We start from the raw sequence: 12,399 nt of genomic DNA, 5'->3' as shown, positions 1-12,399 counted from the left end.
GGTTTAAAACGAAAGCTAACAAATTAAAAATACTTAAGTGAGTAATGGGTACAACAAAAGAGGTAGAGGCAGAACGTGTGTGATTATCACCATCACAATATGTAGTTTTTTTAAATTGGGTGTTTTGTATAAGCCACCTCTTATATGTATATTTTTAGAATCCTTGAAATAAAGATAACTATGCATCATGAAAAATCGCAAATAAATGCTAAAGGGAGAAGTTTTCAAACGCTGAACAGTCACTGTTGAGGTTGATGAAGAACAAAGGACGGATGGAACTTAAATGGTCCCAAAAGAGGATAGGGTTCACTTTGTGCTTTGTAGACTAAAGTAAAAGACAACGTGAATGAAGCACGAATTAAGTGCAAAAGTGAACAATAGTATGGTTTCTATAAATAAGTACCTCTTTTAGTGTCAAAATACCAAATATTTCTCTATCGTATAGTGTATAGCATTTGTGAATTGGTGTCTAAACACCAAATATTTCTCTATCGTATAGTGTATAGCATTTGTGAATTGGTGTCTAAACACCAAATATTTCTCAATCGAACTNGGATAGGGTTTACTTTGTGCTATGCCGATTAAAGCAAAAGACAACGTGAATGAAGCACGAATTAAGTGCAAAAGTGAACAATAGTATGGTTTCTATAAATAATAAGTACCACTGTCAGTGTCAAAATACCAAATGTTTCTCTATTCTACTGTGTATAGCATTTGTGAATCGGTGCCTAAACACCAAATGTTTCTCTATCATACAGTGTATAGCATTTGTGAATCGGTGCCTAAACACCAAATGTTTCTCTATCGTACAGTGTATAGCATTTGTGAATAGGTGTCTAAACACCAAATGTTTCACAATACAACTGTGTCTAATATTTGTGAATCGGTGTTTAAACACCAAATGTTATTCTATCGTACAGTGTAAAGCATTTATGAACCGGTGTCTAAACTCCAAATATTTTCCAATCCTACAGTGTCTAACATTTGTGAATCGGTATAAACACCAAATGTTTCTATATTCTACAGTGTCTAAAGTTTATTAAGAGTATTTTCCGAAGTCTCTGTAAGCACATGTAATAACGCTTCTTAGCGAAAAGGATCCTATTTTCATAACTGCTGTGTAAAACAGCTATTTATGACTATTAGGTTAGGTTTTATATATCTTTATCCATTGCCCTCTATGACAATTACAAAAATAGCACAATATGACTAATTGCAAATTTTTTTTTCTAAAATGTTTGTAAAATTTTTTTTACACTTAAAAATTTTCAAAAGCTTATAAAAGTATGCAAATTAAAAAATTTTCAGTGATTTTAATAGTTTTCACATGATGAAAAAATCTCACCAAATACGCTAGTTTGAAATCGTAAGTGAAATAGATAGCGCATCACTCTTTTTCACTTATGAGGAGCAAAATAGATAGCTCCACATTCTTCTTATTTATGATATGCAAAATAAATTCAAAATTTTTTATTAAGTAATTCATTTACAGGCCCTGAATCAACTTTGTACAGAGTCTGATATGAGGGATTTGATAACTAAAACTCAACAGCATGTTGATATTGTACAGCAAGCCACTATGCGCATGTCTAGTCGAGCAGAAACATATGGAGCTATTCAACAGGTAATTACTTTACACATATACTTTGAAGAACATATATATAATGAAGTTTTTTTAATCAAACAATGAAGTTTTTTTAATCAAGTAATGATTTTTTTAAATCAAGTAATGAATTTATTTTTTGATCAAGCAATGAAGTATTTTTAATCAAGTAATGAAGTTTTTTAATGAAATAATAATTTGAAGAATACCTAGCTAATGTGAAAAATGAAACAGTTTTTTTAATGGATCACCCTAGTTAATATGCATATTAGCTAGATAATCTGCAGAATTACTGATTTTTCAATTTACTAACATAATAACTGACTAGAGCAAAATATCTCTTTTTATTAAAAAGCTACACTTCAGGTTTGGTCGTTTAACTTAACGTTACGTTTTGTTTTTCTGTTCAAAAACTTAAAGTTATTATAAAAAAAATTAGAAACTTGAAATTGTGAAGGCTTGTAGAAAATGTACAGGGAATACAATGGAATTAAAATATTAACATTCAATCAGGAGTTAATTTCTGTTAAAGCTGTAGTAAAAAATACAATGAGAGCCGCATTTCCGGCCACAGAAATGCAACGAGTTATTTGAAATGCTAAAATGGTTATTTTTATTTATGAACTTAAACTCTACCTTTTTTTGAAATTCCACTTTATTTGAAAGTTTATGCAATTTTAATTATTTTTTGTGATTTTTCTTTTTCTTCTTTACGTTACATTTTGTTTTGTTGCGCAAAACTATAAGACGTAGAAGCTTGAAATTGCGAATTTGTGTAGAAAATGTACAAGTTCTTTGGTGGAATATTATAATTTAAGATTCAATTATTATTTCCGAAATTATAAATTGTTTAACGTGTTGTAAAAACACCATGTGTACCGATCTACTGTCTGCTGAAATGTAACTATAACGATGAAATTCGAAGTGCCGAAAGGGTCGTTTTCAATTTTAAACTGAACGTGTTTTTTTTAATTCCAATTTTTTTTAAAAAAATTAGAAAGCCACGCTTACCAACACTTCTAATTAATCCTCATTCATCATTGTTTATTTCTTCTTAAATGTTAATATTTTCCACCAAAATACCGAACATTTTTTTTTCTTCTTCAAAATAGACAATTATTGTAGCTTTGTGTAAAAACATTTTGTTAATGTGTAATTGTAACGAAATAGTCGATTACCTAGATTTGAAAAATAATGATCTTATACCGTCTAAAAATATCTATAGTAATATAATAATATACTTTAAATATGCATTATATATATGCTATACTTTAAATATACGTTTTATATACGTTAATCTATACTTTAAATGTACGTTTTTGTGCAAATGTGTGCAGAATATTTACGATGATAAAAAGAATTTTCTAACAATGGTAAAATTTTATTTCTAACTTTAAATTATTTTCCTAGCATCAAGTTCTTTAACGTTAAAAATTTTTAAATTATAATGAACCCAACCTTCTTTATGAAATTTATTTAAAAATCATTATTAATTCATTCTAAAATATTTTACGCGATCTATACATTTATTTGTTAAAAAATTTAATTTCCTGATAATAATAGTAGTAGATTTAAAGTTTTCGTGTAGTATATTTAAAGTGAGTGATCATGACCTTTGACATTCGTGTCGTGATTTTGTGTCCTTTGTCTTTGACATTGATTATCCCTGCCTACCCCATTTACTCACTCTTTGCACGCCACTGCTTATTACAATTATCTACAGATACGTCTTTTTTTCCCCTTTTAAGGAACAAAGGATGAATTGCGCCTTCGAGACCATGCTGAACTATGTTGAGCACCTGAAGTTGCTGTACGACAAGGAGCACTTAGAGCTTGAAGAATACAGACGACTCCTTGCAGAGCACAACCTCCTACCTGCTGATGAGAAATCTCTCCTTGAGGATGATGCTAAGAGAGTCCTACCACCCCGCTCTCAGTCTCTATCTTGCACACCCAGGCCTGTGAGTATATATACCCTTGTCTTCAGAGTTTGGTTCAAAATAAATAGGACATTCTATCCTCAGTCCAACTCTGTGCTTCGGTTTGTTCACTTCAAGTGAAAATATAGCTTTGTAACTAATCCTAATATGTTTTTTATTCATAGTTACAAAAATATAGTATACTGACTAAATATTTCTATTTTAATGGTAACGCAATGAAACCTTCTTAGTAAAAACAGCCAGGGCTTATCGGTATTCGTGGTTCTGATAGGTAATCAATTCGTCAGCAGACATTCTATCTGGTCTCATTGATGATTATGATAGATAATCAATTCTTCAGTACACATTCTATTTATAATCATAGATCATTCTGATTGATAACCAATTATTTCATAGACATTCTATCTATCCTCAGTGATGATTCTGATAGATAACCAATTCTTCAGTACACATTCTATCCTCATTATTGATTCTAATAGATAATCAACTCGTCATCAGATATTCTATCTATTCTCTTTGATGATTCTGATAGATAATCAATTCGACAGTAGGAGCTCTTATGATTAGGATGATTATGGTAGATTTAACAATTCGTCAGTAGACATTCTATTTATCATCATTGATGATTCTGATTGATAACCAATTCTTCCGCAGAAATTCTATGTATCTTTATTGATGATTCTGATCAATAATCAGTTCATCAGCAGACTTTCCTTTTATTCTGATTTGTGATTCTGATAGGTAATCAATTCATCAGCAAATAATTAATACTCAATTCCTGAACAGCTTTTTATGCCTTCATTGATGAATCTGTTGAATTGAGATCTTTCAGCAATTCTGTTTAATGTTCCCTGGAGATAGATTTTACGAATCCTGTTACCTGTTGTTACTGAATCCTGTTGATTTACGTACAGTTTACGAATCCTTTAAGTAACCTTTACAAAATTTCAATAATCAAAACTCGGAAGCCTCGGTCGTTAAAAAAAATTTTTGGATCGTTTAGCACGAATATTTTACAAAATTTCAATTTTGTTTTAAAGTGTAAATACCATAAAGATATTCTTCATTCTTACAAAATTTAATACGTTATAATAATAATAAGGAAAAAAAATTTCCCTAATGTGAAATTATACAACCCGAAAATAAAACTATCTCTTATGCTGTGTTCAAAATTCAATAAAATATCTTATCATTCGGGTAATAAACGAAATTTTTATTTTTTATGTGTTAAATTTTTTTTTCCCCCTCTTAACCAAATTGTATGTTTGAGCCTGAAAATGTTTTTAAGTCCTAAAATATTTTGGTACTGTGAAAATAAACTACTCATTGCATTATCTTTCCTGAATGGTGTATGTTATGTAAATGGAATTACAACATTATATTAATGTGTTTTACTATTTTGTGTATAACAGCTTGCATCTCATTATCTTCTTAACTAGATCTTAAGTAAGAATCACCCAGAAGCAAGTGCGTTTCCAGTCCCTGCCGCGCATTCCTAAAAATAAATCCGTTAAAAAGAAAACAGATTTGGAAAATCTTTTATCCATTCGAAAAATCTATTGAAGCAAAACAGAAGGAAACAGAAATACAGTTAAACATGTGTAAGACTTACAATTTCAACTTACAGTGTAAGTTGACCATTTCTAGAGCAATAGCTTCAGTGATCAACTCGCACAAATGGTCTACTTATTGAAGGGAATAAATCATTATTTTTTTACCTACCATGTTATTTCTGTTGATTGTGTTATCCATACAATGCTTTAGATATTACCAACTTAAATGAACATTCAATTTTTTAACGGAATTATGATTTTGAAATTTAAATGGAAAGTACTTCATGTATTTTAAGAAATGCGATTAATTGCAAAATGGAATACAACTTGTTACATAAATTTGGTATTAATTTTATTAGTTTAGAAAATCGATATGCATGTTGAGTTAATTATGCATGCCAGATATTTATTATAAACAATTATTTAAAATATCAGTACCCAAGAACTTATGCAATTAGAAAACATAACATTATATTCATTTCAACGTTCTAAAATTATTTGTGTTCTACTTATTTTTTATAGAATCCCTCAGAAAATTCTTATATTCACTCGCAAAATTCCTATGCTCGCAAAGGAGCTCTTAATATTACTTCAATAATTAAGCGAAATCTTGACAAATGGTATAGAAAATCTTTTGAAATTTTTTTTCACCCAATTTCAGAGTTTAGTAAAATCCCTAAACAAAATTAGACTTATTTCAGTGGCCGACTTTGCAGATATTATTATAACATAGGATACATTCGGTTTTTGAAAATAGAGGTCAACTCAAAAAGATAGTCAAATTACTTGGGTTGTCAACTTATCACGTTACACTGAATTCAGTTTTTTCAGACATCGATGATTTTATTCACTGAATTTCGAAACTAAATACGAATTTCGTTAATAGATGGAGCTGCCAACTGAGAACAACGATGAAACATAATCGAAATTATCACTCAATTGCGACAACAACAAGGCAGAGTTTATTGAAAAAATTTAAAAATTTTCAGCGAAAATTTCGATTGGAGTGGTCTGACGTGTAGAAGAAAAAAATTTTATAGTGACTCCATCTGTTACTGAACTTCGTCTCTAACTTCGAGAATCGGTGACAGTGAAAACTTTGTTTCCTAAGCAAAATGTTCCCCCTTTCGTTTTTCTTTAATCGATTTTTCAAAACTTCGGCATACTCATTAAGTTACATAATATCTAATTTTAAATATAACCTGTTCAAAAATAAATCAAAGCAAGTAAAAAAAGGGACTTGAGACTGTATTTGCTTCAAATTTGAGTCAAAATATGACTGCTACTTTAATGCCTGAGTATTACTGTGTATTTGTGCATATATCCTTGTGATTTTTGTCTCTGTCTTATTCCCTTTTATATAAATGTTTACTAATAAGTCTTATCATTTTCTAACAAATAGTGGTGGTGAACTTTTTTATAATTAGCATTGGTGATGGTACTAAACTTATTGCACATTTTAAATTTTCAATGTGTTAATGATTCATTTACGTTTTTTGTATTTTGTTGCCTTTATAAATGTATTGGTGACGGTGCTTTATCAACTAACTATTTTGCTTTTATTTGAAGCTAACCTGTTTTAATCATTCCTCTACTAACAATTACTGAAGGTAAGTGCTATTTATATACTAATATTAACTTATTATTTTTAGTTGAAACTATTATTTTCATTTTTCTCATATTTTATAACCGTCGTTGAGCAGCTGACCAAATTTTTTGTGTTTACGACTAATAATATTCAACTCTGTCGCCTAGTAATTTTAAACCCAATCCTGAACAAAGGGGAACCCCTCTATCAAGTATTCTGAGAAATTTGACTTTGCTCGGGACCTTTTGATGACACTAACCTTTATTTGCGTTACATCGAGAAGAAAACTACGAAAACCTCCCATGGTTGGTGTGACGGCATGGGGACTCTAACCCATGATCCGTCTACTACTGATGATATTTTACGCCAACACTGTGGTCGGTGTGAGCCGGGTGAGGAATGCGTATCGACCAGCCATCGCTGGGATTCGAAACCGGGTCTCCTCATTGGAAGTCGAACGCTATATCTCTTAAGCCACCACGGCTCTAGCATGTACATTTACGTTTTCATGCTTATGAGAGCTCGTGCGCTTGGTATTTCAATTCTCTGTTGCCAATGCGAAAAAGAAATTAAGACTTTCTTTCTCGCCGCGTAAGAGAAATATGTAACGTTCGTGCTAAAATCAAATTCCAGGTTTCTCGGTAAATTAATGCGCCAATTTTCTAGATGGAATTGACTGGCGATTGGACAAAGAATTTTTTTAAATAGACATGAATTTGTTGGAATTTAAGGGCTCTCTTTCCTAGATATTTACTCCAGATGACTTTTTAAAGCATAGGAAAATTATTCTTGACTTATCGTGTTATTAAATTGAAAATTTTTTAAAAAAGTGGATTTTTTTTCTATTATTTAAGGTGTTTTGGTGGTTTCGATTTCGTCATGAAAGCGTCTATCTGCAACTTTTTTTATGCAACTTTTTTTTTTAGCACAAACATTTAAATGCAGGCATTATTTGAAAAATATCGCAATTAACTTTTATAGTATAATTTTCTTCAAAGCCAAAATTTGATTAAAAAAAATTTTTTTTTAAATATACTATGATGGCTCAGCCAAATATGTTCTTTCACATAGTTGCTCAAAAAATTAAGAAATCAAAATTGTTGTTTAACTACATAATTTTCATAAACATAATTTTTTAAAAAAACAACATAATTTTCTAGATTTTTATGTATTAAAAAGATTTATATTGTCCGAAAAAATATAAATTATTTGCCAATATTCAAGTGCCAGAATGAGTTTAAGCAAATTGTAACTTTTTAGGTTTTTTAGAAGTTAAATAATCTTGCTCACTAGGTGAAAAAAATGTGAGTTAAGAAACACAGACTTTAAGACAAATCTTTGAAAAAATAACTCAAACAAAATACATGAGTTTGAAGACTGTTCGAGTTTAAAATATGAGTGTGGTTTTATTATACTTAACCGAGGTATAACACATAATTTTTTTCAAAAAATGAAAAATTTCGTTAGGAAAACACTCTAAACCCCTTAAAACTCACAAATGATTTGGGGAAAAAAACCTTTTAGTCATAAAATGTCTTAAAATATTGTTAAAATTAAAATTCTTTAATTAAAAATAAATCCTTAAGTCATTGATTAAAAACTTCTTCCGCTTCAAAAAAATACAAATTGGAAATAAACAATTTACATGTTTCAAGCTCTCAAAAATAGGCTCCCATTTTCAAGACTTACCAGAAGTGAATGAGTAGAAACAAATGTTACTCAAAATTGCGAACGAAAAATGAAGAAATAAAGGTGATAAATAAAGCTAGAAAAACCACAATAGCCGAGAGAAAAAAAAGATTAAAATCGGAACAAAAAAAAAACCCCACATTGGGCGAAAAGGGGAAATCAGAGTGAAATCCATTTCACACGCTGTGGAGAAGTGGTGAGGAGCTAATGTTAAGGAATCGACATTCATATGAATAAGGCAAGATTCCAGGGCATCGAGATAAGCCGAATTTACTGGAGTAGAAATAATTTTGGTACTGTAGAAATTGAATTTATGCCCAAGACTCCAAACAACTGAAGATTTCTAGTATTCTTGATAATGGACGTATCTTTCATGTTTCTTAAGTGTAGATTTCAGAGCGCTTTTAGTTTGTCCGATATAGCCAAGATGATACAAACAAGGAATGTGGTAAATGCTCCGCAATTATCACAACTAATAGGATCTTTAAGAGAACTTTTATTTTGTTAACATGTCTAAAAATAACTTTAAACCCAAAACGGGAGGTAAAAAACGGTTAAGTAACAAGTTGTCTGGAAGAATTAGAGGAAGTGGAGCGGTTGTTGCCCCCATTATATCCCTCCCTCCTGATTTGCCCCTCTCTGCTACTGTGGTTTTTCTTGTTCTTCTTTTCACCTTTTTTCTCTCTCGGTTGTTGTGGTTCTATCTAGTTTCGTTTCTCGCCTTTATTTTTCCCTTTTTCGCTTGCAATTTTACGTTTTAAATTCAAAATCACTTTAGTTTCTTCCTATTCACCTCTGGCAAGTCTTGAAAATGGGCATCTATTTTTTAACGCTTGAAACATGTCTACTGTTACTTCAAATTTGTATATTTTTGAAGGGGATGAAGCTTTTAATCGAGCAATATCTTACAGCACCAGTTTCTTGGAATTAGGGAGATTTCGCAAATTTACGTAAGCTTACTTACTTAAATACAGAAATTCTCTAGAAGTGCTCATGCGTCAGTTCTGGAGAAATGCGCATGCGTGAGAAATACCAAACTTATGTAAGTGAAAATAAAAAGTTTTGCAAAAATCCATAAGTTAAAAACGCTAACGTAGTGGAATATAAATTTAACTTAGACCACAAAATCATTGACTGAATTTGATTAATTCAGCTCTTAAGAATGCAAGTTAATAATATTATTATTAATATTTAAAAAAAATATTATTTAACTTTTCTTGATTATTTAACTTCTTTTAACTAAATTATATAGTTAAAATAAATATAATTTATAATTTTAAAATAACGAAAATATATTTAGTTTCTTATGGAACTAGTGCACTTAGGCAACCATAATATTGAACAAAACAAAAACAATAAAATAATTTTTTTAATTGAATGTACCAATTGTTGTAAATCACTCAATTCATTTCTAAATTTCATCAATACAATTCTTTAAATTCACATATGCTATGATCTCATATTTTCTCAACGCTTTTTGTAAAGGAAGGAAAAGTAAATCACAGACGCTTTAGAATTGATATTCGTTTAATTTTATGTGTTAACTCAAAATTTCATCCGATCATCCTCTTCATCAACGTCGCCGCCATTTTTATTTACATTTGTAAACGTCATCACATAGAATTGAAACGTCATGCAAAGCAAAAGTTCTGATTGGTCCTAGAGTGAGTTGCTCTTATTTATAGACAATTTTTCTCTCAAGGGGGAGAAACAGTTGCTGATATTTCGAGCAACTGTGATTTCTACTGCACACGAGTATTGTCGAGGGATTTTTTGAGAAAGTGGAGGATATAATTGCCTTTACGGTTAACTTTCCGGTTTCGTTGCCTATAATACCCATCACGTGAAAGTGCTAAATCTCCCTATTCATTTAAATCCTTAAGTCGTCCAAATGTCTGTCTGGTGTTAATTATTAATGTAGTGTTGTTTTGACAGGAAATGCTGAGGAGAGGCAGTCTTGGTACTTTTATCCGACCTCCTGCTGATAATGACAAATTCGTCAATCGAGAGAACAGTCAAATTAATCTTGCCTCTTGGACACTCAACACTGTGAGACAGAAACTGGTACAGTTACCCATCAAATGAGTTGGTTATACGGAATGGGATTCTTCTTTCATTTTGTTCTTCTTTCATATGCTGACACAAAACTATTTTTATAAAGAAAAATATCTAAATAATTATCGAATAAAAACGAATTATATTCAGAATATTAACACGATTTTCCCACTCTCCACATTTTCCCCTCTATTTTCCTGCGTTACGGCAAATTTTGCTTTTTCCCCGTCACCAATTTTTTCCAATTACCTACTGATTACCGCGAGGGAAAAAAGCAAGATATACGAAATTACGGTTACCGAGAGGGGAAAAGTTTGAAGAGTGAAAAAATCGTGTTACCTAAAGGGTATTGTCCTGATGATGGTAGGCTGAAAAAAAGTAAAATTTCATTCAAAAAAAATTTCAAAATTGTTTTTTTTTTCTTCCTTTTTATTGTAAGCGATCAAAATTAGATTTACGACATTTTTTACCTCTGAGCATTCATTTTTTTATCATTCAATATTTTTCATTAAATTTTTTTTTTTTGTTAAATGAAATAAAAACAAACAAAAATTGTGACTGCATAAAACTTTGTTATCATGATAATGAAGGGAAAAAAACTTTAATGCTCTGGTTTTTTTTTTCTTTTCTTTTCTTTCCCCGTGGATATTAAGTTGAGTTCAGTTATTTATTGTGAGTATTATTTATGAATTTTATTGTTGGTTTTTCATTTAAAAATTTTTTAATACTTGTTATTTGAAATAAATAACCCATTTATTGGTCTTTAAGAGAAAAATTTATCTCATATAATTGATTTTTGCAGGAATTATTTTTAAAAGTGCCACCACCACTATTTGTTAGCGTAAATCAGTGTAATCAAAATTGTAATGACTGTTATCTGTATTTAAAATGTGAATGTATGTTATCTTGTATTGCATGCTAGCATGTCTGGAAAACTCTAAGTAAAATACTAGGTGATTAACAGAATTTCAGGTATGTAAGATATGTGGTATTTATTGTTGTTATTGTGTGCTAATATCTCTCTATATTTTGGTAGCTGTTTTTGGTGTTCAACTTCGCTTTACCTTTTGTTTTGCTGCTCAAAAACTATGAAACTTAGAAATTTGAAAATTATGAAGGCGTGCCGAAAAATTTGCCGAGAGTGCCATGAAATAAAATAAAAAATATTAACACTCAATTAGTAGATCAAGAATAGTTCGAACTGTTAAATTTCTATTTAAATAATCTGTATAAAATAAATAAAATCTTTATTAAATATATAATATAAATAAGGAATAAGATTATTAAAAACTTCATTCGATTCAAAAATATATAAATAGGAAGTAACAGTTGGCATGTTACAAGCACTCAAAAACAGGAGCCCATTTTCATAACTTTCCAGACGCGCATGAGAAGAAACAAAAGTGTTTTGACATTTAAAACGTAAAGTGGCCAGCGAAAAAAGGAAAAATAAAGAGGAGAAACAAAACTAAAAAAAGCACTGTGGCTGAGCGTGAAGAAAAAATTATGAAAAACTGGAAAAGGAAAACCATAGTGGCGGACAAATCAGAGTAAAATGCATTTCCACGCGCTATGGAAAGATGGCGTGGCAACAATGACTTTAACATTAGAATCAGCTTTCATATGATTAAAATAAGATTCTAGGGTATCAATATGAGCTGATGTAACTGGGGTGTAGTACAAAAATGCTCAGTGGACATCTTCGGTTGTTACCTCATCAAATTTGTTTGAAAACTATAATGTAATAACATCTATAAATGTTATTTTAAAAAAAGATTGTACAGAAAAATTGTTTCTGTTCACACCAATAGATCTAAATATATCTTAATTGATAATAATATTTGGACGTGGGAAGTGAAGGCACAAGCGTAAGCAAACAGAATTCCTTTTAGTATATTCACCGAAGAGCCATTACATTATGACCACCCTCCATCTACAACAATGGGCTCGCCCTGGTTTTCAAATGATATT

The 12,399-nt window shown here is 30.4% G+C and overlaps 1 protein-coding gene across 10 annotated transcripts in view; it reads left to right on the top strand.

The window, feature by feature from the left end:
- Window positions 1-12,399, top strand: part of LOC107454143 (inositol 1,4,5-triphosphate receptor associated 2) — a 137,166-nt gene that overhangs the window by 112,767 nt on the left and 12,000 nt on the right. For 7 of the 10 annotated variants that reach the window (XR_011637879.1, XM_043049821.2, XM_043049822.2 and 4 more), the window contains 3 exons: window positions 1,493-1,624; window positions 3,352-3,564; window positions 10,309-10,437. Coding sequence is in view for 9 of the 10 variants with exons in the window: in XM_043049821.2 (XP_042905755.1) it covers window positions 1,493-1,624; window positions 3,352-3,564; window positions 10,309-10,437 (474 nt within the window). In the remaining variant the exon portion in view is untranslated. The remainder of the gene's footprint in view (window positions 1-1,492; window positions 1,625-3,351; window positions 3,565-10,308; window positions 10,438-12,399) is intronic. The other 3 variants (XM_043049824.2, XM_071186141.1, XM_071186142.1) reach the window with 1 other exon arrangement.

The sequence above is a fragment of the Parasteatoda tepidariorum genome, chromosome 10 (genome assembly GCF_043381705.1).
Source record: "Parasteatoda tepidariorum isolate YZ-2023 chromosome 10, CAS_Ptep_4.0, whole genome shotgun sequence".
Classification (NCBI taxonomy): domain Eukaryota; kingdom Metazoa; phylum Arthropoda; class Arachnida; order Araneae; family Theridiidae; genus Parasteatoda; species Parasteatoda tepidariorum.
This window is presented reverse-complemented; position numbering and strand designations above follow the sequence as displayed.